This window comes from Tribolium madens, unplaced genomic scaffold, assembly GCF_015345945.1.
Source record: "Tribolium madens isolate multiple individuals breed KSU strain unplaced genomic scaffold, Tmad_KSU_1.1 Scaffold_3;HRSCAF=73;Tcas5.2_LG2, whole genome shotgun sequence".
Classification (NCBI taxonomy): Eukaryota; Metazoa; Arthropoda; class Insecta; order Coleoptera; family Tenebrionidae; genus Tribolium; species Tribolium madens.
In genome coordinates, this window is record NW_025401006.1 from 10,256,494 (window position 1) to 10,281,914 (window position 25,421).

Genomic DNA, 25,421 nt, shown 5'->3' on the forward strand with positions numbered 1-25,421 from the left:
TTACCCACTCCGGACTAAATAGATATCAACATGAGACTCGTTTGTCGGCTGCTTTTAGCTTGCGAATTCTAGACTGATTGGATTAAAATTCTTTAGTTGTCGTTCTCTTGGTTTTTCATGATTCTTTTAAACTTTTGTTTGTACAAAATACTCTTAAAATATTGGATGGGTTTTAGGATTTCAGAGCCAAGATAAATGCATCCTCCTGGTGTATTTTACACAAAGATAAGAGTTGCATCATCCATTTCTTAGAACACGGTACGAATAAATTTTCTACGTGGTATTTGCTCTAGAAAATTTATTTTCACCTTTCTTAAATTTAGTAAAAGAAAGCTGATTAAATGTCCGTTATGGTTACAGAATTATAGACTGTTAAAATAATTTAACTGATTCATTAAATTATTTTAGTGGCTTGATGAGTGTTATTTATGAAGTGAAACGTTGATTCAATTTTGTAAAAATAACATAGCTAATTTACTTTTAGTTTGCGTTCTCAAACAACTGCTTCATAATCAGACTTTATTTAACATAAATCTCGGTAAATTATTCGACCAGAAGTAGTAAGTAAAATTATGTACCTATTATGTTAATTAATTTTGATTGTGATTACTTGGAAAGTAATTCAATACTTTTTATTTAGTAAACATACTTTATGTAAAAATTGTATTAAAGCAGACAAGTATTATAAATAATTATTATTAATATAGCATTTTGTACGGAATGTTGGTGCATTTACTATAAGAATATTACATGGATGCATGCAATACTCTAGGTGTGGTTAAAATGATGAAAAACAGAAACGCGATATTCTTGTTGAATAACAATATAATATTGTTAAAAAATTGGTTTAGTGTACAGAAATATATTTTAATAACCTTTAATGTAGTTATGAATAGTTTGCTATTTTACTAAAACTTTTTCTTGGAAGTTTCGAAGTAAGGATGTACACCGTTTATTAATAATTTGAGATAGATTTACTTTGCAAAGTTTACTAAGTTGAGACGAGAACGGTAATTTTATTCGTTTTGAAGAGGTTCTAAGGATCCTTATTTGTTGTCAAGTTATTCTACAACAACAATAGTAGACAAACATTTAATCTTAGATTTGCTTTTGTAAAGTTGGAGAATATTTTACAAAAAAATTATTTTCATAAGTGAAATATTAAGTGAAAACAAATGGCTTTGAACATCTTTTTTTTTAATAAAAAATTTATCAAATGTGCTCTTTTGTAATGGTATGGTCTTTGATAAGAAAGTGCTTTGTTACTTACTTATATATTGTGATTATTTTGTGAATCAGGATACAATAAATTATAATTAAACTTTCTTTCTGACAAAAGATGTCTCATAATATTAAAATCTTGTCTTTTTTGTAAGTTTATTTTTTCTCGAAAGCTCGATGTCTTCTATTTACTCTAATTTATATTGCAAACACTTCTTATGCGAGTGTAATCTTTTTTCAAGTCATGAACAGGTATTAATATTTCTTCTTGTTTCACAACTAGATTTATGAGTTTTTTTTATTTTATATTGCATATATTTAATATTGTCTTGTATTGCTGAATATTTTCTTGTTAAATGAACTACATTTAAAAACTGAATGACATTACTAAAAACCTATCAACAATTTTAAATTAAAGTAGGTACATTTTAATACAAAAATTGTAAAAGTAATGTTTTTTACAAAACCGAGAATAACCTGTCTAAAAACAGCCGAATGCGGCCTATCTTATCACCCCCATGAAAATTTGCATCAATTCTCCGAAAACAAGGGCCTGTCCAATTTTCAGATCACGCTCAAAGCGAATATTACTTGCCCTGTTCCGCACCACATGTTAACCACCACAACAAATATAAAATATGAAGTGTTTTGGTGAACCGAATCCTTGCCTAAACTTGACCAGATGTTACAAAAACGCTGATATCTGAAAGTGAACGTACGAGAGGCTATATTTCAAGTGTGGAGATTAAGTGGAACACTAACGAATTTGTTACGGGACAAAAGGAATTCGACTAGGAAAAATTGAGAATCAGCGAATAAAGCAGTGTTCCGCATATTTTATACTTTTTGTCGCTGCGAACTTCATTTAACATGACATTTTAATTAGGTAAGCTCTCAAAAACTACTTCATTCTGGGACAATTACGTTCATAAAAGAGTACAGACAAAGAAAACAAAAATTATGAAAGAGATTATTATGAAGATTGAGGAATAGTGCAGTTAACGAAGCATTTGTTTCTTGTATTAAGCAGTTTCCTCAGCTTATCGCCGAGCTTTCCCCATTGTTAATGGGCTCATAGACTACGATATATTAGTCCAAGGGAGAAAAAGCACACGTTAATGTTATCACAAGATTAAGGCGTAAGCTACGTTATTTTAGGCCCCACTTGAGTACCATATTTTTTTAAATTAAGACAGCCCACATAAATCGCCTTGGAGACTTTTTATTATTCTCTTAATTTTTTAACATTGCATTCGACAAATGTTAAATTTTTGGTAATTTAGTAAGTAAGATAAGTGTAATTTTTTTACAAAAAAAGGTCTCATTGATTCTCACTAAATTAAATGTAATTGCAACGTTTTAGTACAGTATTTTCCCAACGCAATCTGACAATAATAAAAACACTACGACAGATGCATTTCTGACTTTTATTTCAGAAAAAAAGCAAAAATAGTTATCTCTCCTTTCAGATGATTTTTAAAATAAATAATGTTTAAATTGGGTTTTAGCTTTTTACCTACGTGAATTTAAAGAATATATAATTTATAAGTATATAAGTAAGTATATAATTTATAAGTATATAATTTATATAATTAACTTAATAAAAACAGTATGAAAAGCACTGAATCAAGATAATTTAATTACATTACATTATTACATTATTAGTTTGTGAAGCAGCTTAGTTGAATTGGTTGCATACTAAGACTCGACACTGATAATTGGTTTGATTCATTTTAAAAGATATTTGAACGATCATTATTAATTACTTAATCAGTATTTGGAAAGTATAAATTTAAAATGTATACTTTTAAAGAATACTTACAACTCAAAATATAATCAAATTAATTTCTATCATATTCAACAAATAGGAATTTAGTAGTCATATGTGTAACTTTTTAACTCAGACTATTATGCCTAATTTCCTTAGTGATTTTCCCGTTTTCTATGCATTTTTTTTTCATCAAAAACCCGTACTTCAATCTAAACATCAAAAACAACGTTTGACTTTTTACCCTTATTTTTAACCCCTAACTTCTAACTCAGATTTTCCCAAAATCATCATTTTTTTTAGAAAATGAGTCGATTTTCAAGTTTTAGTCATTGAAGTTGGTCCAGTTTGAAAAACAGCCTATTGAAGTCTTTTCAAAAACACAAAAAATTAAGAAAATGACCTGTTTTAAGCCCAATTTATTTATTGAAACATCAATTCTTTATGGCCTTTTTAAAAATGTGAGCCAGATTTTTATGCCAAAAATAAGGAAAACTACCCTTTTTATGATTTCTTAAAAAATGTGAGCCAGTTGAAAAAAATGCATAGAAAATAGGAACATAAACTGAAGATTTACTAGAAAAATTATTATTAGTGTAGTCTACATCTGTAACATATGTTCTTTTTTATAATAAATAATGTTTAAAATTTAATTTACGATATCTCTTTCGAATCTTTCCGTAAAACAACTTTTTACCCTGATCTTAATCCTATAGAGAACATCTGGGGAATAGTAAAGAATTGCGAAAAATAATGTAACTTTTAAGCTTGAAGCTGCAAAAATTTTGGCACAAAATAAATTTTCTAATGTTACTAAATATGACAAAATTTGGAAACATATGTGTAAGCGCGTAAGGACAAATGAAGATAATTATTTAAGTAACGAATGGCATCTGGAAGTAATAGTGGAGAAGATGGAGAAGATAGTTCAGATGCAAAGAGTGATTTTGGATGTAAAATTAATTAATTATTATTATTATTATTAGACTTTTCTTGAATACCTGTATTATTTTCTTTAAAACCATAAAATTTCGATAATTGTTATGATAGTTTTTGCTGAATTTTGTTGAAAAAATAGTAAAATTACTAAGGAAACTAGGCGTAATAATCTGAGTTAAAAAGTTACACATATTAGACTATTGAATTTACAAGCTACGACACGGTATATGTAGGTATTATTAACTTCATTAAATCATCGAAACACAGCAATATAATTAAAATGAAAGTTAGTTCATTAAACAAGCATCACCTAATAAGTGTGTAATTTTAACCATCCCTTCCGGGGAAAAAGTTTATAATTCAATTTGTTACGACCAAATATCATGTTACGAATATTAAAAAACTTTAAGTTCTAAATGGCACTTTGCTACAGTTTATGACATTATTGCTTTAAAACACGAGTAAAGTTTTTTACAAGTCAAGCCACTTTTAGGGATGTTTCTAGGTTTCAGGTAACAATAATTGCAAGCAAACTCTTCGCGTATTATTGTTGTCTGATCTCAAATAAAACAAATTGGGGAAATAACAGATAGAGGAAAATGTATTCAAAGTAAAAGAGATAAAAGTGCTTTTATTCTTCTTTGTTATCATTGATAACAACAGATCGGTTTATCATGTGTCACACTCAGATTTATTTTCTTTCACCCTTTTCGCTCATCGATCGTCGATAACATTGCATTCAATTAATTACAATACACAGTAAACAAATTACAGGGTGTGCAAAATTGATGTTTTAGTGGATAGGAAAGTAGTGTTCGTTGTAAAGTGACATAAATGTGACCGTCACATGAAGGTGTCACTATAAGGGACGGTACTCTGTTTTGTCATCAATCACTTTCACCAACGCATTCGGGGGCTAATCGCTGCATCCCTTGATTCATCTCGACTCACCCTATAAATTGATCAAAGGATTCCTTCATGTGACGTTTTGTTTTTAGAGACGAAAATTAGGGGGCAGTTTTGAGCCGATCCTTTTACCATCAACAATAAATTATTTAAATCGGTTTCTACCCTTTCAATTTAAATTTCCATTTGCGTGCTTTGCACCCTCGAAATTTCATTTTGTGCAATAAACATGGTACGACCACCGAGTTTTATACTAAAGGAAGAGCAAGTATTTAAATGATTTGATTAAACGAATGGAAATTAAGGAAAACAAACGGTGAATTTTACACTTATTAAATCAAAACATGGACCGGAAAATATTCTTAAACATATTTGATCAAAGGAGAATGTATTGCAACTATTAAATCAAAGCATTATCTCTGGTTAAGACGATTATGCCACCGAATCAGAACCGGACTTGAGAACAATTAAAGGGATATCTAGGGAGAGATACGTGGCTAACAATTAGTTATCATAGGATTAGAGATAGTTGCCGTGGAGCAATGCTAACCCAATAGCAATAGTCTTTCCCAAAAATAAATAGTATCTCATTTAATAAAGTTTTCTTTTTCCATAAAAATTTTAATACAATCACTATTTTCAGTGAAAAGAAATTGTGTAATATTTAATTAGAAAATTATAATAAATTTGTTTAACATATCTAACACTTAAAACGTGCAATTTACTTTACACTAAATTAATTATGTTAATTTTGGAATTTGCTTTATGCAAGTTTGAAAGCAATTTATGCAAATACACTTGCACTAAGAAAGTTTATCACTAGAGAGGGTCGCCTAAAATCAAATCAAAAGAAAGTGTTGCAACAACACATTACTTTTAATTATTTTTTAGTTTAAATATTTGTGTTTAACAAAAAAATTACACTCGTGCAAAGAAATACTTTTTTACACATTTTATATTTACAGATAAATTGTCACATTTGCAAATATTATTAGCTTTGCATATTTAATTTTGCTTTACATTTCAATAATAGCTTAGGTGTTTTTCATTGCTGTAAATTAATTCTATAAAAGGACAAACTCAATAGCAAATACAATTACAATCACTTGAGTTTACGTTATGTTGAATTTGGCTACATGGTCATATCAATTCAGTATCTTGCATATGCAAGAGTGTTTTCAAGTGAGTTGAAATTTAAATAGAATTTATTGTAATTGTGGCTCAATTAGTTATAAATTTCATCCAAAGTCTATAGGTTAAATTGTCAACCTACAAACACCTACTTACTACACACAAGTGCTCCAGTGTTGATATTTGCACCGTGAACAAAGTGATGTGAAAAATACTGTTTTGATTTAGTATTTTGCTTCAGAACAGGCTTCCTCATTAGGACAGCACATGTATGATAGTGTTTATAAATTTCTTTCAGTAAATTAATGATCTTGGACGTACTACTTTCAGATTTATTTTTTATTAATATCCTGTAATTTTCTGTCTTTAACCTCAGTTCGTTATTACGACTTTTTAGGCACACTTTAATCAACATTTTAATTACTAGTAATCACCTTGAAGACATGTACAGTTAGAAAATAACGAACCTAAAGTTTTAATCGATAATTATTTTAAATCACTTTTACAATATCTAATTTCCACAGACATAAATAGACGATTTTCACGTTAATTGCGTCATTGTGGCATTGTTTCTGCATATATCGTAAAATTTTCATTGTTTTAGAAATAAATTGCATTGACCATGTACATTGACCTTCAAGCCACCAATTAAAAATGCAGTTAAACACACTGATTACAATTACAAGTGTCATTATTGTATTATACTGAGTTTTATCCACTTTTTTTTATAAGAGCAATCTAAATTTTTAGAAACATAATGATAATAAATACAGACGAATTATTATTTTTGAATCAATGATTATGATTTCACCATTAACCTATTTTTCAAATAAATAAAATAGCAATTATACGACACCAATTAAACAATTAATTAGTAAGTTTTCAATGATAATTATTATTTATTTTATGTATTAATAAAATATCGTTACTAAGGTGTTAATAAAATACTTTCTCACTAAAGTTGTGATAAAACTAATTATTCAAGGAAAAGATTTCGAAATTCATAAATATATTTTTAATAGTAATAAATTATATGCGATACTGTAAAGTGTGTTGCAGTAGGAATAAATTTTCGCAGCTTCGGTTTGGGTGTGTATTTCATCAATTTTATTTCAGAGTAAATTAAATGAAAAAGAAATTGGGTGATGTATTTAGAAGCTTTACATCAAAGTGCTTTCAGGATTGTAATTAACTAAAGCGCTAAATTCAATTGACAAAGTTGTATAATTTTTGTTCGTTTTTTCATAATCATTTATAGCGTTCCCAAATTGAATTTTATCGAGCAGTCTTTACAAAATTCCATTAACCTCAGAAAATTTCTCGTAAGATTTTTAATTTCTGTTGATTATGCAAAAAGATTGAGTAACGATAATCGAAGGTATGATAATTACCGTGTGTCGTACAAAATGTGCAATTAAAATTTTCTAGTTTGAAATTTCTTTCCGCTTTCGCCGGGTGTTATTTTAGCTATGGGGCACTTTTAAATTGCTAATTTTCGATAAATGTTCACGATACATAATTGGTTATTGTGGGCAACATTTGGGTCAAGTTTTTTATGAATATTTATTTAGACGAATTTTAATACGTGAAAGAAAATTATTGCGGACTTAGAAAGTTCTTCATGCTCTTTAAGCATTAACGAGGAAGCCAGATATCTGTTGCATTTAAGACTTATTGTAGCATGTCTTTTTAGAATGTGTTTATACGTCCGGCGTGTTATATTCTCCTTTATTTTTGCTGCGCTGTTATTAAAAACATTTAGTCTATCCAAGAATTTGTTCACGTTCATGTGTTCCACAAACATGTGATAAAGCAAACATCGTTGAACAAACAGTGTGTATACTAAGTGCAAAGTGTTAGTCTGCTATAGTTATGTTACCAATTATATTTTGGATGATCACCAGCATCGGTAAGTTTTTTAATCTTAAATCTCTAAAAATTAACGGTAAAACGATAGATAAAATCAAACACAAAATTCTTACGTTAATTTTTCAATTAGAAATAAGCGACGTGATTTCTGTTATCCCCTGTTATAAAAATTGTTTTTTTATTTAAAAACACGTGTAGGTACTATAAATATTTTGCCTGATAAGATTTCTATCAATATTATCTCTTCTCGATTTGACAATTCCACACCTTGAAAGATGTCTACATAGTGCTACTTATTAACATCGCTTGAAGAATATGATGAAATACAAAATTGCTTAAATTATAATTGCTTCCCTGGAGGCAGTGATTATCTTTTCTTAATATTTTCCAGGGAGCTGAAATTCAACTAATGCTTTGAGTCAATATACTGTAACATTAAAATAAAATCTGTAAAACATAAAAGCTCAACGATTAAACTTCAAACTGTCTATTTACTCCTTTCATTTGAAGTTCATTGACTGTTAAAAACCTGATGACAGCAAGAAAGTGTGTACTAAAATTTTAAAGAACAATTTGTTTTAATGAATGCTTAAAAAACAGGTCAAATTAAATTGGAAGAAAAATTGATTTTGTTTAATTTGCAGATGAAACCTTATAATTTTTCTTGGAAAAGAAAACAGTAACATCAACTATGCATTCTAATTTAATTAAAATCCTTTAACTCCCATCACAATGCACTCGTAGGTGAGCTTGATAAAATTGGAAAAATTTTACATTGAATGTTTGGATAAATTTAAACATTTGTTTACGTATATATGAAGAATATTGTACTGTATTTATTTTTTAACAACAAACAAAAGTGAGTATACTTTATTGTTACGCTCAAGCGTTAGCGGTGAGATCAAATAAATGTAAAAATAATGAGTGCACAGTACCATAATTAAATTACTACCGCACTTAGTGCGATAATTGGTATTACAAAAATATAAATCAAATAATTAAGATCTTTAAAATACGTAAAGATCGTAGATAAAAAAATTTACTCGAGATTACATGAATTATTGAAAATCCGGTGCTCTAGAAAAATACAAAAAAGTTTGATTGTAAACAATGATTATTTGTTATTAATCTAGAAATATCTACTTAAATAGCTACAGTATTTTCTGATAACATTTTTCAATAGTTAATGTGCCATTATCGCGAAACAAACGAATGTAGTTTTTCTTACGACAAAAATTCAGAGATATGAGCACCAAAAGACGTGGTAAGTGCTTTATTTTACTTATTTAGAATTAAACATTTAGTCAAAATTGAAAATTAGTTGCTCAAAGTTTTATGGTTCTTTTTTATTGTACGATTTTGTGAATCAATAAACAATACATCCACATACGGAATCGGTGAATTAATTTTCGCCGTACATATTTTACTGCCAAAAACAAACAATCAAACAAACTGATATCTCCATAAAATACTCGGGCAAATTTATAGCGGCATTTGAGCACTTTCGAGTGGCAAGATACGTGCTATGTATTGTTTGGAATGCACAAAACTTTCCTTAGATGACGAAGTTTCTGAAAGTGAATAACGGCGTGAATAATTATGAAATGATTTGACAACTAGGGGAACACTATTGGTCTATTTTGCAAGGAATGGTTGTATGGAATACAATTTTGCATTGATAATAACATTTATAATTTACTCATTTTTCGTAATTGACTTTTTCTCGAAAATGAGGGAATTATGGAGATACTCGTTACATCATTTACATAATTTAAAAGCCTTACCCACAATAACAGAAAAGCGGAAATTGCTGCTACCACAAATTACGTTGTTAAATATTTTCTTATTTAATGTATTTATCTCCTCCATTTTATAAAATATTTATTTTCTATTTTAATAAACAAACACATTAAGCTAAAAACAACGTTTTTCAGGAATCGCATTTTGAAAGTGATAATTTCCATTAAAAAAAGTAAACAGCCTACTGAAATTACACAAAGAAAATTGTCAGCTTTTATAATAATTTTATAGCGAAGTAGCTTTATAGCAACGGCCCGTAAAAAATTGCAAAAAATAACAATCTCAAGTTAATGAGGGTATATCCGAACTTGCTCCATTTTACAGCGGATAAACAATTTTTTCAAACGAGAGCAAAATTCATTAAACTTAAATGATAAAAATAACTCCACAAAGGTGATTAATGAAAAAGCATAAAGAGTTTGTTATTATTTCTTTAATCCTATTAATGATTTTACAATAATTTATTTATATTTATTTATTTATATATGGTGTTTGCTGAATTTGTTAAGAATTAACAAATGTAAGTAACAAATACCAAAACCGTAAAGCGAATCTTTAGGAGTTTTACATCAATCACAATATCTCAAAAACTAAACACTTTTTCAAAAAAATGCCAACGCATCGGCCTATAGAATATTCTTTTAAATTATCTTACAAAAACCAAGATTGATTACTTGACTGAGTAAAGTTGTGTTCAAGTTCAGTATTTATGCATTTGTGTTCTTTTTTTAAAGGTATTACATTTTTTTTAATCTCAACGTATCGGCCTGTAGATGTAAAAAACCTTTACTTTGATGTATAATACTTGAAATTCTGTTGTATATTAAGAGAGTAATCTTGTTTTCAATAGTTCTTCTAGAAATAAGTGAGAACAGAGTCAATTGCTTTATTGCAACCTAAGAGCTGGGTATCAATTCCTAGTCCTAAACTGTTTAAAACCCGTTGCAGCAGGTCAAAGTGTTGCGATTTCTTGCAAGCAGAGGCGGACTCAAGAAGTTGTTCGAGTCGAGAAAACTGTTATTAAAAAAAATACGCTACAACCAATAAAAAACATTTTTATTAAAAGCTGCACAGAAAAAGAAACCGCACCATTTAAAATTAGCTATTGAATACCTTAGTTTTCGTACATAAAGTCTGTGGGTTTACCAAAGATAATTACATCCATAAAGCAATTGACTGTTTTCACTTATTTCTAGAAGAACTAAACTAACATCTCGAATCGTTGGTCGCGGACACCCTTAAAAGCAAACATAAAATACGTAACTTCTAATTGAAGCTTTCTAAACTTTGTGGAACTAAACTTCCTTGTCTTGACAAGTCTTAATACATTTAAGCATTTCGATGTTTTATTGTATACAGTGTCAAACACACTATATTATTCGGAATTTTTTTTTATTTCTAAATTCTTGCCAATTTTCTAAAATAGGTAAAGCATTATACTCGACCATCCAATTCTGCATTGAATTGACCAGTCGTAAGATTCCTATTCACAGTAAATCTCTCAGATCGTCCTTAAATCCGCAGTATTTGGTGAAAAGTGTAAGATAATTTATAGGTGTCATCCTAAAGCACATCTGTAATTAACCCGCTCTCATCTCTAAACTTGTCCTGTTGATTTAGTGTCAGCCGCTTTTATAATTGGCCGGTGTTTGTAGCAGGCATTCTGCGGGAGCCAGGATTCCGTATAAATTATGCGGGTTTTCTAAACAAAGAAACTGTTGTGTACTTTGAGATTTAAAGCTTTAATGTGATGTAACACCGGCTTAATAAAATTAACGTTGCGACGAAAAATTCGTCCCGCTCATTCATCAATTTTACAGAAAATGCTCACAAGGAGGTCAAGAACGTCGAAGACCAGCCCTGGAAGGGATTCTCCGTTTTCCTCCACGTGCTGCTGCCAGTTGCCGGACTCGCTTTACTCTGGGGACAGAGGGGGATTTTTGCCAAGTTGCTGCTTCAGCTGGACAGGAGTTGTGTCGCTGGTAAATATGATAATGTCCAATACTGTAGGGATTTCACAACGAAGAACTTTATTTCCACTTCATACATGTTCCCCTTAGTGGATGCAAAAAAATAATTGGAGAAAATTCCTATCATAACACAGGGCGACAAAAAAAAGTCATGTCGTGACAACTTGACAAATTATATATCATTTTGTTCGTCTCAGTGACACAAATAAAATGCACTAAAAAGAAATTAAAAAGTCCACACACTTGGAACTAAATAATTTTTTTCTAATTTAAATGAATTTAAAATACTTTAACTTTAAAAAATCATTACTCAATAACTATTAGGCCGATTTCTTTCAAATAAAGACCATTCTAAAAGGATGTCCTTGCCCTTTAGATTGATATAAAATTTGAAATTGAATATTGGCAAACTTTTCTTCGAACAGTGTTCGAAGAAGTTCGAAGTAAATCGAAATAATCTAAGAAAAACCCTACGAGTAATTTTTTTTCATCATTACCATCATGTAGAGCATCTCTTTATTAGTTGTAATCCGAATTTTCAAAAGAATATACCGAGTAGTTTTCAAGATATGATTTTTTAAAGTTAAGGTTTGCTAATCAAGCACTGCTCCATATAGGAGAAATGCATGTTAATCTTACTTAAAGTTGCACTTTTATAAAAGTATTTGTTTTAAGACTCTTCTTTTGCTTAAAAATGGTCAATTGCACCTTCTTTGTTCTAATTAGAATAAACAAAAACTTGTTTCTTTACTTAAAACAAACAGAGTACCTGCGTACTAATTAAAACAAATAAAGAGTTTTTTTGTTGTAAAAATGACCACTGATTATTGAGCAAAGAGGATCTAGAAGTTTAAGGCACGAGCCTTAAATATAAGGGCAAATCTTTTTCAAATTAAATCACTTTCTATTCAAATTTCGACTTGTTCACTTTGTTCTAGCTTTCTGAACATTTTTTGAAAATGTTCGAAGCAAATGCTTTCTCATCACTTTCAAGTGATGTTAAATGCAATATGTCACCTGATTTATTTTGTTTGAACATTCTACGATTAGCTTCAATTAGCTTGTAGGTAGTAGTTGTTGTGATAACAGTTGCACACGAAGCAACTGACTTATTGCATTCAACATCAGTAGAAAGTGATGAGAAAGCATTTGCTGAGAACATTTTCAAAAAAAAAGTTCAGAAAGCTCGAACAAAGTGAACAAGTTGGAATCTGAATGATCTAATTTGAAAAGGATTTGTTCTTATATTTAAAGCTACTGCTTTAAACTTCTAAATCCTCTTTGCTCAATGATCAGTGATCATTTTTAGAACAAAAAAACTCTTTATTTGCTTTAATTAGTACGCTGGTACTCTTTGTTCTTTATTTTAAAAATTTGGATTCTTTTTAATAAAAAGATGCTCTACATGATGGTGACGAAGAAAAAAAAAATACTCGTAGGGTTTTTCTTAGATTACTTCGATTTACTTCGAACTTCTTCGAACACTGTTCGAAGAAAAGTTTGCCAATATTCAATTTCAAATTGCATATCATTCCAAAGGGCAAGTTCATCCCTTTAAAACGGTCTTTATTTGAAGGAAATCGGCCTAATAGTTATTGAGTAATAATTTTTTAAAGTTACAGTGTTTTAAATTCATTTAAATTAGAAAAAAATTATTTAGTTCAAAGTGTGTGACTTTTTAAAAATTTTTTAATTGCATTTGATTTGTCTCACTGAGACGAACAAAATGATATAAAAGTTGTCACGACATGACTTTTTTTTGTCGCTCTGTGTAATTCTCTGCTCATTTAGGTGCATAAACGATTAAAGCGAGTTAATGGAACACAGGTCTTAAGATTATTCCGACCAAATTGGTGCATGTTATTTGCATTTATGACATTACGTTTCAAAGAAAGTGAAGCGTAAAAACGATTAAATTCAGCATAGTGCACTAAGAGATGATGTAATGAAGTGGAATACAAACTAGTATGTTGGATATTTAAAAATTCAGCAACACAATATTTTTTGATGAAATTGCTGAAGCTGAAACGGCTGTTTTATTCCACCGACTTCTGTAAAATTTGTTCTTTAAATTGCATTAAATATTCATTTTTCAAGAACATCGTGTTTTGGGCTAGATTAATCATGATTTAATTATATTGCAACCTTTGGATTTATTACAAAATCGCACCGTCAGCCACACAAACACATTTGATTCGGTTTTGAAAGAAAGCTCTGTGTTAAAAGAGATAGTATTATATCACATCAGCTCAGATGATTGAGTCGCATCTGTACATTTCTGCTGCCTCACTTACTCAGGATATATCTTTTTGATCTGTTTCCGGATATTAGCCGCCTTCTAAACGCGGCCTTTTGTCTTCACTGGACAGAAAAGTTGGTTGAGCTTTGTATTTACGGTTGAATTGCATATGTTTTCCGTTTTTATATCAAATTTCCGGACCAGACCCTTCAAAACAAGATTACAACAACCCAAAAAGAGAACACGAAGCGTGTATGTTCGGTTTTGGTTAATTGATGCAGTTTTGAGCGATGCGAGAGGTTTACTGTTTACCTACAAACTTCCAATTTAAACAGAAATGGATAGGCGTGGCTATACGACTACTGCTTGATTAATAATTTCAGAACTAATTGCAGTTCTGATAAAACGCTCACGTCATAAATTTCGAATTAGTAAACAAGGATGTAGCTGAAATTGGGGATTGGCGAAAAAAGGCCATCACATTTCAATTAGCTCTAGATATATTTATAATGCTTCGGAGCGTGTTATCAACTTTGTGATTTTTTTTCTAGTTTATTGCCCCTCGCTGAGTAAAAGGGAGAAATTGTTGAAATGGGCCAGCGATAGATTGCCTTCGACGTGGTCGTCACAAGCGAGGACTTTATCTAGTGGCATCCCTGAATTATGGAAAGATGGGTCTCTTTTGTGCACACTCATCAATTCTGTTGTTCCGGGGGCGTGTCCAAATCCACACAGACATTGGAGGAAACCGCCGCTTCACGCACAAGCTCTTGCATACAAATACTTGGGATTAGTTCCGGTAATTGCATAGAGGATATCTGTAATGTAATAACTAATTATTTCTAAACTAGTTATTATTTTACTAAGCACATTCGTATGCCCAAATACACATCACGCAAGTTGCAGATTTAATTTCTATTTATGTCAAGTTTCATTTACAAACACAACAAATAAAGATTTAAAAAAATATGAAATACGAAATCTTTTTAATATTTTTTCTTTAAATAGAATAATGTTTTAAGCCCTAAATTTGTCATTTGTAGCGACATCTGCCATCACCACGCTTAAATGTTCTAAGATGTGACGGTTTTCTGCTTTATATTCGAAAATATACGAAACAAAGAAAGTAACACATACCTAGTATAATGAAATATCTCTTGTTACATGTACAGGGTGCTGCATTTTGGATGTCCGAATAGGGAATCTCGGAAACTAAGAGGTTTAGCCAAAAACGAGTAATACATTTTGGGACTCATTTTTTGAGGAAATAATATTGGTTAAAACCGTATCCCGCTATCGTCTTTTGTTTTCGACTTATAGACAAAAATTGACATTTTAGTGAAATCTGAAAAAAATCATATCTTCGTTATTATAGAAGACACAGATTTGAAATTAAGACATTATACAGGCACTTTTTACGTAGAATTTAATAATGTAGTTAACAATTTTTTTCTGTTGCTTGTTTAGTCGTAATATAATAAACTTGTATTTTTTAAAATGAGAATGATAGATGGCTATGTCATTTTTAAAAAGCTTGTTTTTTTCTTATCTAAAAAATATATATTTGTAACAAATTATTATAATACATTTTGAGTAAAAAATAATCTTTGATTTTTGTTCGCAGTTGGCCATTTATAAATGGTGCAACTTCAACTAAAAGGATTTAAACTATATAGTGTCACTAATGAAAGAGTTTTCTAAGTACTCAGTAATGAAAAAAATCCAAAATAAATCGTAAATTAACTTATTGGCGACTAATAACATTTCTTTGTTTCTAAACAAGCTAACATAACCATTGTAACTTCTAGTGATACATAGAGTGTTGTAAAAAAGCCGCTTTAATTCTTTAATAAAATATATTTTATGTATAAAAATGACGATATGGCTATTCAAATATCCAAATTCCGTCTATGTGGAGCATTATCCTACCTCCATTAGATCATCAAAAAAATGTTTTTTCTAATTGTGTTGACTATTGACACATTTGTTTTTCCTATTTTTGTTTTTTTTTTTTAAATATGTAATAAGTTGTTCTGAGGCGCTCGCGTATTTGTTCAATACTTCTAACGTATCGTATTTTTTAATTTTTTATAATTTTATCTATTTTTTCATCTATTTTACAGTTTACAAAACTCTTATTGATTATTATTTACACATTTGGAGTGAAATAGTTTTTCCATGGCCAACTATTATCAAACAAAATATGTATTACATTTTTTAAGTATAATTATAAAAAAATATTCTGTTACAAATACATATTTTTAGATCAGAAAAAAATAAGCTTTTCAAAATTGCCATTGCCGCCTATGATTTCCATTTAAAAAAATACAAGTTTATCTTATTACGACTAAACCAATAACTGAAACAAATTGTTAACTACATTATTAAATTCCTCGTAAAAAAAGTACCTATATTATGTCTTTACTACAAATCCGTATCTTCTATAATAACGAAAATATGATTTTTTTTAGATTTCTCCAAAATGTCAACTTTAGTCTGTAAGTCGAAAACAAAAGATGATAGCGGGATGCGGTTTTAACAAATATTATTTTTTCAAAAAATGAGCCCCAGAATGTACCACTCGTTTTTGGCTTAACATCTTAGTTTCGGAGATTTCCTATTCGGACATCCAAAATTCAGCACCCTGTACATATTTCCTTTTAAATAATAAAATATGTTTTTATTCAATTAATAGTTTTGACGATAAATTGAACTTTTTATAAATCCTACATCAGCAAGAGTAAATATAGTGGAACGCATTTTTATTTTTTCTAAAGAATTCTTCGGAAAACCTCTATACATAATAAACAATTTTTTACTTGAAAACACTACATGAACAATTCTATCGATATTTGCCGAACACGTGATATTGGAAAAACATTTTAATGCTTTTACAATGTAATGTTTTCGTAATGAAATAGTACATTACAAACGAGATGGTAAATGTAGCATTATAGAAGTAAGAGAAACTGCTACAGAAGCAAATAAGTAGGTACTAATTTAGCAAAATATTATGCGTAACTTGACAATTTGAAAGAAAAAATTCCGGTATTTTTGTAATCTCAACATTGGTAAACCTACATATTACCGCCCAAGGAATAAAAAGATATTACTGCTCATGTTTCATTAGTGTTTACATTAGTGATTCTATAAAAAATGAGCTTAATAAGGAAACTTAGATAATCATATTGTTTTATTTGGACTTCAAAACTAATTACTATTTATTTTGTGACATACAGAGTGTGGCAGAACTCGCGCTCTAGAGAAAAATTTCAGGTAACAGGAAAATGAAAAAAAATTCTATCTGTCAAAAAATCTTGACATTTATTTTTTGACATTTGACATTTTTTTATGTCTATTTAATGATATTGATGATCTTGTATATGTTTTTTTTTACAATTATTTAGTAAAGGTACAAAAATTTTGACAATATAAGGGCCACAAATAACATTGAACAAAGTTACAGTTTAGGATACAGCTTCCTTGTTTCCTCTTCTAATAACCTGTAGCAAAAAAACTTGGAAAATTATTTTTCAACAGAAATAAATAGAGTCCAAGTACAAAATTTAATTTAGTTTTATTTAGATCTTTTTTTTTCTAATTTTTTCCATGTTCTTGGTATCTTTCCCTATATAGTATTTTTCTCTGGAGCGCGAGGTCTGGCGCATAAGAATAAGAATATTGTTGAAAGTATTGATTTTTAACAAAAAATATTCCGTTTTGTAAATGAAAGTTGCTTTTTGCAGGTGTTCACCGAGGACGAGCTTTCCGGCGAATTAACAATAAATCAAGAAAGAAACTTTATTAATTATTTACATAAGCTGCAGGAGGCCATCAACCAATGGCCCACAAAGGACGGTGTAGACCGCAAGTTTTCATCTCAATATGTTGCCCGAGGAATGGGTTTATACACTGGTGAGCAGCACCGAAAAACAGTTTTCTACGTATATTCAAACGCAACTACAAAAAAACGTAGCAATGTGTTAATGTACATCAGAGGGCCATACGGCACACAAGGCAAAGCCACTATCTCCCCTTTTCACAATCTAAAAACAATACCCGTTGTGAACGTGTTAAAAGATCAACTCGAAGCCACTAAAACATTACCTTTTAAAAACGAAGAACAAAAGTCTTTTCTCAAAACTATCTCTCTCGATTTCACTTCGCTGATTAGCAGTGTAGAAGATAAGGACGAAACCAACGACATTCCTATACAAATTGAAATGGAAATTGACAGAGCGAAAATTACTTATATCCCCAACAACAGTGGTATATACGAGATTAATTTAATTTCTGATGGAGAGTTACTCAGAGGCACCCCTTACATTGTTCAAGTGATTAATAATACATCGGATAAAAGGGATAGCTTTGAAACTGAGTGCGAAAATGTCGACGAAAAAATCACATTCACTAAAAGAAAAATTCTTTCAAAAGTGATTGATTGTGTCGACGAAAAGATATGTATCGATAATAACAAAGTGTCACAAATTAAACTTAAAGATATTACCGAAAGTTCAACAGAAAGCGAATCTGATGACCTCACAATTACTGCAATCACAAAAAAGAACGACGAAATATTGAAAACTGAAATTAACTGCACATTGGAAGACATCATCGAAGAAATTAATTCAGTCCAAGACAAAACTGTTTTAAAACAACACGAACCAGTCAACAAAGATGCACTAGAAGAAATAAAAACCATTGCAGAAAAATTGAAAACAGAAATACCACACATTTTCGACTCAACCGAAGTTAATTTGAAAGTAGATTCTTGTGAGAAAGTTGTAAGAAATTGCGATGAAGCCAGAACGGAACTTGTCAATTTGTTACAAAACGATTACGATGAAACTGACTACAAAGAAATTTATAGTGGAAATAATGATCTAGAAGAGAAAACTTTTGCCTCTAAATTAGACGCCAATTTAATTGAATCGACAACATATTTGAAAAACATTGTCAATTCTACGAGCAAACAAGAAATACTTGAAAATATATTACCAAGCAAATTACTAAAGCAAGAATCAGAAGAAGACGAAAATAATAATTCTCCGAAAAATGGTTCCATGAAACGAATTAAAAGCAAGATTTATTTAGAAATATGCCCTAAAAATACGTCTAAAACCAACCCCTCCGTTGATTCCCTAGAAACCACTTCCTCAATATGCCCCGATCATATTGATTCCGAAGTAGAAAAAAGTAGTTTGAACCAACTTACCTTAGCCGAAAAACGCAAAACTTTGGCGAAACAAAACAGTGTTAGTGTACCAGATTGTGACACTACGTTTTCTACAACTGAAAACGAGGATTCTTCAAACTCAGCTTTTAGGGAATTAAGTGTATTGAACGTCTTAAACAGTCTTCGAGAGTCTCGCAAAAACAGTTTATCTGATTCATTAACTTCAGCTGTCAGTCTTCCTAATATGGCATCGTTAGAAAACAATGAAGAAAATACATTTAGAGCAAGAAAGGATTATTGGGAACGATTGTCTTCTCGAAGTTCTAGTAGTGTTAGTTTAGCAAATTCAGAGACTGGTAATAATCAAAGCAAAAAGAGAAATGTTGCTACCAAAAACCTCGTAAATAATTACTTCCAAAGTGAAGACAAATTGAACAATAAAGATACTAAAAATGAAATAATGACCAAATCGGTGGATAATTTACTAGTCCTAGAATCAAAGAATGTGGATGATAGCCGTAGACATAAATCAGTTGATACCTCTTTAGAAGACTGCACTCTTATACCGCTTGAAGAACGAAAGAAACAATTGTTGAAAAATATGTGCGGGGAAGAAACTCGACCCTCCAAAACAATAAACATAAAATTGAACTTTTTCAAGAAGGACACTAAACCCAAACAGGAAGCAAAGCAAACATTTTTCGCTTCAATATCTGACCGTGTCCAGAATTTTGATAAAACAAACTGTAAGTATTCTAGTCAAAACGTTGAACAGTATTAACACGAGTTTTATAGCAATGTCTAAACCTAAACTAGCACAAGAAGAAACAAAAAAATCATCGAGCAAACAAACGATAAAATCTCAATTTAAACGAGCGATCCAATTTTTCAAAAATCTGGAAAACAATTCAAAGATGAAAGAAAAGAAACGAGACATTAACAGAAGATACTCCCTCGACATTCACCAAAAGAAAAATAACTTCATCAAAGTTAGAAGCGGAAGTTTGAATTTACCAAATGTGTCCGAGAGGTTCTTCGTCAACAATTTATACGAAGACGTTTTCGGCAGCAAAAACGGTAGTTTCAAAGGAGCGCCAAATAAAAACGGAATTGCAAACTCTCTTGCCTCACTTTCAAGAGATTCTGACACAAACACCCCCAAAACGCAAGAAAAAAGTAAAATTAGTTATAATTTATTTGTAAATAAAACAAAAAGTAAAAAACGGAAAAGTATCAAAACGCTTTTTGATGTAAATTATTAGGTATATTAAGGTATTTTATGTATTATTTATTTATTGTGTAGATAGTGTTATAATTTAATAAATACGTTTCAATGAAGATACATGCAGTTATCTGTGCAATTTGACTAACCCACGATAAATACTATCTCTTTTCAAAAGTTCAGATTAAATGCGATTAAACAATTTTTCTAGTGATAATTTTTATAATTATTATTTATTTTTGCGTTGTTTATTTGTTTATTTTTTTGCCAATAATACTCATCAAAATGTATAGGAGTATTAAATTATATAATTTAATATTATTATTCGAAAAATCATCAAGTTGAATTTACTGTGTGGGATCCCTTGCAGTAATTCAAAAGCAAAACGGAAATGCGATAACACTTATCTAAAATGTGGACATTGAGATTCAACAAGTAAAGCTGTCTGAATTCGGAAACGAAATTAGTTTTAGTTAGTTTGCTGTACACAACCTACAATTTTAAAAATGAAATTTTGGTAAGTCCTTTAAAAACGATAGTTGAAACAACTATTTAAAATATTTTTTCAGCTTCAGTACATTATTCTCGTTAATTTTCTTTACAAAGGAAACTCTCCAGTCTTGTGTTCTAATAAACACGGCCATACCTATTCGTACCTGGCAATACCGTATGCATACCATAAAATCAGACAACAGTATTCAATGTCTCAATGAAACCATTTCTTCCAATTTTGGTGCAAAAGTGAAACCGCTTGCTGACAAATGGTTGCCGAAGTGGTTACAAATCAGCGATACCAAAAGTCCTGCAATACCCGCAGGAGCTTTCAGCTTTCTTTCAACTCTGCCAGATTTACGAATTAACAACGCAAGTGTTCAAATAATACAACCAGGAGCTTTTAATGGGTTAACACATTTATTAAAACTTTCATTAAAGTACAACAGAATTACGAATGTTAAGGAAAATTATTTTGCAAACTTATCGATGTTGGAAGACTTGGATTTAAGTTTTAATAACATTGCAAGTGTAAATAGCAAAAGTTTTGTCGGTTTAAAAAGACTGCGTGTGCTCTCATTGCAAAATAATATTCTTACTGAATTGCCACCTGACTTGTTCAAAGACCAGATTGAGTCATTGTATCTTTTAGATTTGTCGTTTAATAAGTTAGTAACAATCAACAGTGAGTTAGTTTCAAATATTAAAACCCTGGATAGCATTTATTTAAATAATAACAACTTGAAGAGTTTGAACGGATATGTATTTAACAATACAAAAGGTTTAAAAAACATTTACATTAGCAATAATAATCTACAAGCTTTGAATAATCTAACCTTACCATCTACAATCACACTTTTAAATGCAAGTTTTAATTTAATCAAATCGATGAGTTTTTTGGACCACGCTGTTATTGATTTATTAGATATGAGTTCAAATGGAATCACTTCTTTGAAAAATTTAGTATTTGAGAATGCAACGATTAAACAATTAAATTTAGACCAGAACTACTTAGGTATTCATCGTGGTGATAATCAGTCTGACTTTTTCAGAAGTCTTTTAGCAATAGAAACTCTCTCTCTTAGTAACAATAACTTGCAACAATTAAATCGTAATGTTTTCACACATAATAAAGTTTTAAATAAACTGAATCTTACAGGGAATTATTTAGATAATGGCGATTTTTTGAATGTTCTTACCAAATTGGAATATTTGAATCTCAGTTTCAACAACTTTGACTCAAATATAAATTTAACCGTTTTATCCAATCTAAAAGAGTTAGATATTAGTTTCAACAACTTGCACCAAATTCCGTTTAATTTTTTAGCGGGACTAAAATTTTTACAAAATCTAAATTTGAGTAATAATAAAATAGCAAAAGTAACTTTAGGTTGTTTCAGGGATTTGCAACGTTTAAGAATAATTGATCTATCAAATAATCAAATTTCATCATTGGATGTTGGTGTTTTTGTGGGATTGTTTGGGTTAACAGAATTAAATCTATCGAATAATGAATTAATGCAATTAAACGGTGAAGTTTTTCACAATATGAGATTTTTGCGTGTCCTCAATTTAAGAAAAACTAAAATTAATTACACGATTGTCGAAAATATACTATCGCAGTCTCTCTCACTTAGGAACTTAGATTTAGCCGAAAACAATTGGTCTTGCTCTCTTTTAACAAAACTTATAAACAAACATCGCATGTTAAAACTTACCGATGCAGGTGATTATAACATAACTAATATAGATGGTGTTGCTTGTAACAATGAAGATGAAGATTTGACCGATTTAGTTAACTTGGAAACGAGAAACTTTACTACTTTTAATGTAAAGTTAAGTACCATGAATACTTTATTAATTTTTATATTAATTGTGTTATTAACACAATTGGCAATTACTGCATTAATTTGCAAAAAAAATAAGATCAAGATCGGCAAGAGACAAAAGAGTGAACAGGAAATACAGCTCGTTTCCGATTGCTAAGATTTCTATGTACAATTAAAAAAATAAATTTTGCAAAGTTACAGTTCTTGTATGCTTTTTTACTTTCCTAAAGTCAAGAATTAAATGCCTTTTCCTGAAACTATGATCACATTACCACCTCTTTTATTTTCATTGATAAGAAGCTCAATTCTATATCTTACACAACCGCAAGAAGACATATTTTCTAGTTTTGTTTTTTGGTAACAATAATTATTATTTGTAGTCCTTCTACATAGCACATAAATTCATATGAGACAAAATGAAAAAGACACAAAATTACGCTACTTTTTTTTAATTGGTGTATTCCATATGCTTTGTAAGAACTTGATAAGTGTTATCACTTATCAGTAATACAGCATTTTAAATATATCTATGTGCAGTTCTTTGATTAAACTGAAACAGAATAAATTTTACACAATCGGTTACAATAAAATACACTTCTTCTAGTAGTGATATTTTTGTTTACTTTTGGTAAGTTTAATAAAAATAATAATTATTATTATTTGTCAATTTTAGGTTTGACCATGCCTTTCTTTTTCTTATTTATTCTAGCTGTAACAATAGAAATTACTCTAGGAGTGTGTACAGTTGATAATGTACAAAATTCCCAAGGAGAAATTATGAGTGGGCACTACCTTTCTTGTAAATTTGAAAATATATCTTCAGATTTGTACAGAAAAGTTCAACCATATTTTTTTCATCTTGGGTACAACGGTATAGAGTGGTTGGAAATCAGTGACACCGATAATCGTATTTTGTCATTGGAGGGTTATTTGAAGTTTCCCGTGAATGATTTAAGAATATATAACGCAAATATTCACGAAATTTATCATAACGCTTTTTCAGACTTAGAATCTTATCTGAGCAGGTTATCATTAAAAAATAACAAACTTTCAAGTATAGAAGATTATTATTTTAAAGGTTTGCACTTAACATACTTAGATTTAAGTTTCAATAACATTAGCAATATAAATGAAAACAGTTTCATAGATTGTGGAACTTTAGAAACGCTGATCTTAAAAAATAATTTTCTTTCTGAATTACCACCCAATTTATTCAAGAGGAGTCTAACAAGTCTAACTCATTTAGATATTTCGTTTAACCAAATTCTTAGTCTCGACAATCAGATATTTTTTAGTTTAAACTCACTATTTGAATTACGTATAAATAATAATTATTTAAACGATTTGGATAAAAATATACTCAGTGAAAATAGAAATCTGGCTTATTTATATATTAACAACAATCAATTTCGAGGTTTTCATAATTTAAATTTACCAACTTTATCTATTACTTTTATTAATGCTAGTCATAATACAATCAATTTTTTCAATTTTTCAAGTAATATCAATATTAGGACGTTAGATTTAAGCTCGAACGGTATAACATCAACCAAAAATGTATCACTTGCAAATGCAACTGTAAATCGGTTACTTTTAGATAATAACAACTTGGAATCAACTCATGACACTTTTTTTATTTCTTTTCCATTACTGTCAGACTTTTCACTAACTAATAATAAATTAAAACAACTAAATCGCAACTTCAAAAATACTACAAAGCTAGTAAAAGTAAACCTTGCAAAAAATTATTTACGTAGCAGTGACCTCTTAAATTTACCTAAATCACTTAACTATTTACACCTTAGTTTTAACAATTTAACAGAAATTGAGTTTAATTCTTTACATGATTTGAAAATGTTAAAAGTTCTTTGTTTAGATCACAATCAAATTCGAAAAATTGATTTGGGATCGTTTAAGGATTTAAATCAGCTGATTAAACTCGATTTGTCAAATAACGAAATTTATGTTTTAGAGATAGGTGTTTTTGTTGGGCTAAATGCTTTGCAACACATAGATTTATCATTCAATAGATTACATCAAGTTAGTGGTAACGTTTTTTATAATTTACGATCTTTGAAAGTGATAAATTTAAGCAAAACTAAAGTTACATACAATGAGTTGGAAGCAATTTTATTACATTTACCAAACGTAGAAAAAATTGGTTTAGCAGAAAACGGATGGTCTTGTTCACGTATAGTTGATATTATGCACAAATTTGGTAAAAAAGTTATAGATGTGGGGGACTATACCACAACTAATGTCGATGGTGTGGCTTGTAATTTACAAGTACAAGACTCATCAAATTTGAGTCACTTGGAAACAGCAAATACAAATATAGTCGATGGAGTGGCTTATAAACACGAGGACATACAAAAAACAAAAAATTTAAGTCGTTTATTAGAAATTGTCAATTTATCTGATTCTAAATTACATACGATTGAAGTTTTATTAATATTTCTTAATGTCTTCATAGGCATACTGTTTTTAAATATTTTATATTTAAGTTTTATATGGATTGCATTTATCCGTAAAAGTAATAATAACAAAAACGCAAGAATAAATAGTGATCAAGAACTGCAGCTGATTAGTTGCTCTTAATTTTATATACATTCAAAAAATGTGATTATTATTAATATTTTTATAAAAATAATATTTTTTTTACACATTAAAAAAGGAAGTGTATTACGAGTGAGTATTCACATATTAGTTTCTGAGGACAATGTATTTGTAAATTTTTGTAATTTAAATAAATATATGTATATAATTTTATAACTTGTTTTTTTATTAAGTTATTTCAAAACTAAATAGTTCGTGTAAATGTGAAAACAGTAAAATTTATCGTAATTTTAACATAAATTT

The 25,421-nt window shown here is 29.6% G+C and overlaps 3 protein-coding genes across 6 annotated transcripts; all 3 read left to right on the forward strand.

Moving 5' to 3' along the window:
- The first annotated feature begins 5,999 nt into the window (after positions 1-5,999).
- On the forward strand, positions 6,000-20,298 carry LOC123007910 (uncharacterized protein PF11_0213-like). Of its 4 annotated transcripts, none has more exons than XM_044403417.1 (6): positions 6,000-6,016; positions 7,659-7,874; positions 11,455-11,616; positions 14,395-14,642; positions 17,590-19,765; positions 19,815-20,298. In XM_044403417.1, exons 2-6 carry the CDS (start codon positions 7,838-7,840, stop codon positions 20,279-20,281), a joined length of 3,090 nt encoding a protein of 1,029 aa, XP_044259352.1. In that variant the 5' UTR covers positions 6,000-6,016; positions 7,659-7,837; the 3' UTR covers positions 20,282-20,298. The 4 variants fall into 4 exon arrangements, with proteins under 4 accessions (XP_044259352.1, XP_044259351.1, XP_044259350.1 ...); XM_044403416.1 differs by lacking the exon at positions 6,000-6,016 and adding an exon at positions 6,068-6,234; XM_044403415.1 differs by lacking the exon at positions 6,000-6,016 and having other exon boundaries at positions 6,967-7,874.
- Positions 20,299-20,490: 192 nt separating this feature from the next.
- Positions 20,491-22,846, forward strand: LOC123007768 (protein artichoke-like). Its single transcript, XM_044403203.1, has 2 exons — positions 20,491-20,758; positions 20,811-22,846. Exons 1-2 carry the CDS (start codon positions 20,748-20,750, stop codon positions 22,717-22,719), a joined length of 1,920 nt encoding a protein of 639 aa, XP_044259138.1. The 5' UTR covers positions 20,491-20,747; the 3' UTR covers positions 22,720-22,846.
- Positions 22,847-23,074: 228 nt separating this feature from the next.
- On the forward strand, positions 23,075-25,331 carry LOC123007769 (protein artichoke-like). The gene is made up of 2 exons (XM_044403204.1): positions 23,075-23,190; positions 23,236-25,331. Exon 2 carries the CDS (start codon positions 23,244-23,246, stop codon positions 25,158-25,160), a length of 1,917 nt encoding a protein of 638 aa, XP_044259139.1. The 5' UTR covers positions 23,075-23,190; positions 23,236-23,243; the 3' UTR covers positions 25,161-25,331.
- The last annotated feature ends 90 nt before the right edge of the window (positions 25,332-25,421 follow it).

Excerpts from the sequence above, each read along its gene's own strand:
- LOC123007910 (XM_044403417.1), top strand. The coding sequence starts at position 7,838 with ATGTTACCAATTATATTTTGGATGATCACCAGCATCG. Across the intron at positions 14,643-17,589 it reads AATACTTGGGATTAGTTCCG|GTGTTCACCGAGGACGAGCT; the intron begins GTAATTGCATAG and ends TGCTTTTTGCAG. Across the intron at positions 19,766-19,814 it reads GAATTTTGATAAAACAAACT|CAATGTCTAAACCTAAACTA; the intron begins GTAAGTATTCTA and ends CGAGTTTTATAG.
- LOC123007769 (XM_044403204.1), top strand. The coding sequence starts at position 23,244 with ATGCCTTTCTTTTTCTTATTTATTCTAGCTGTAACAATAGAAATTACT.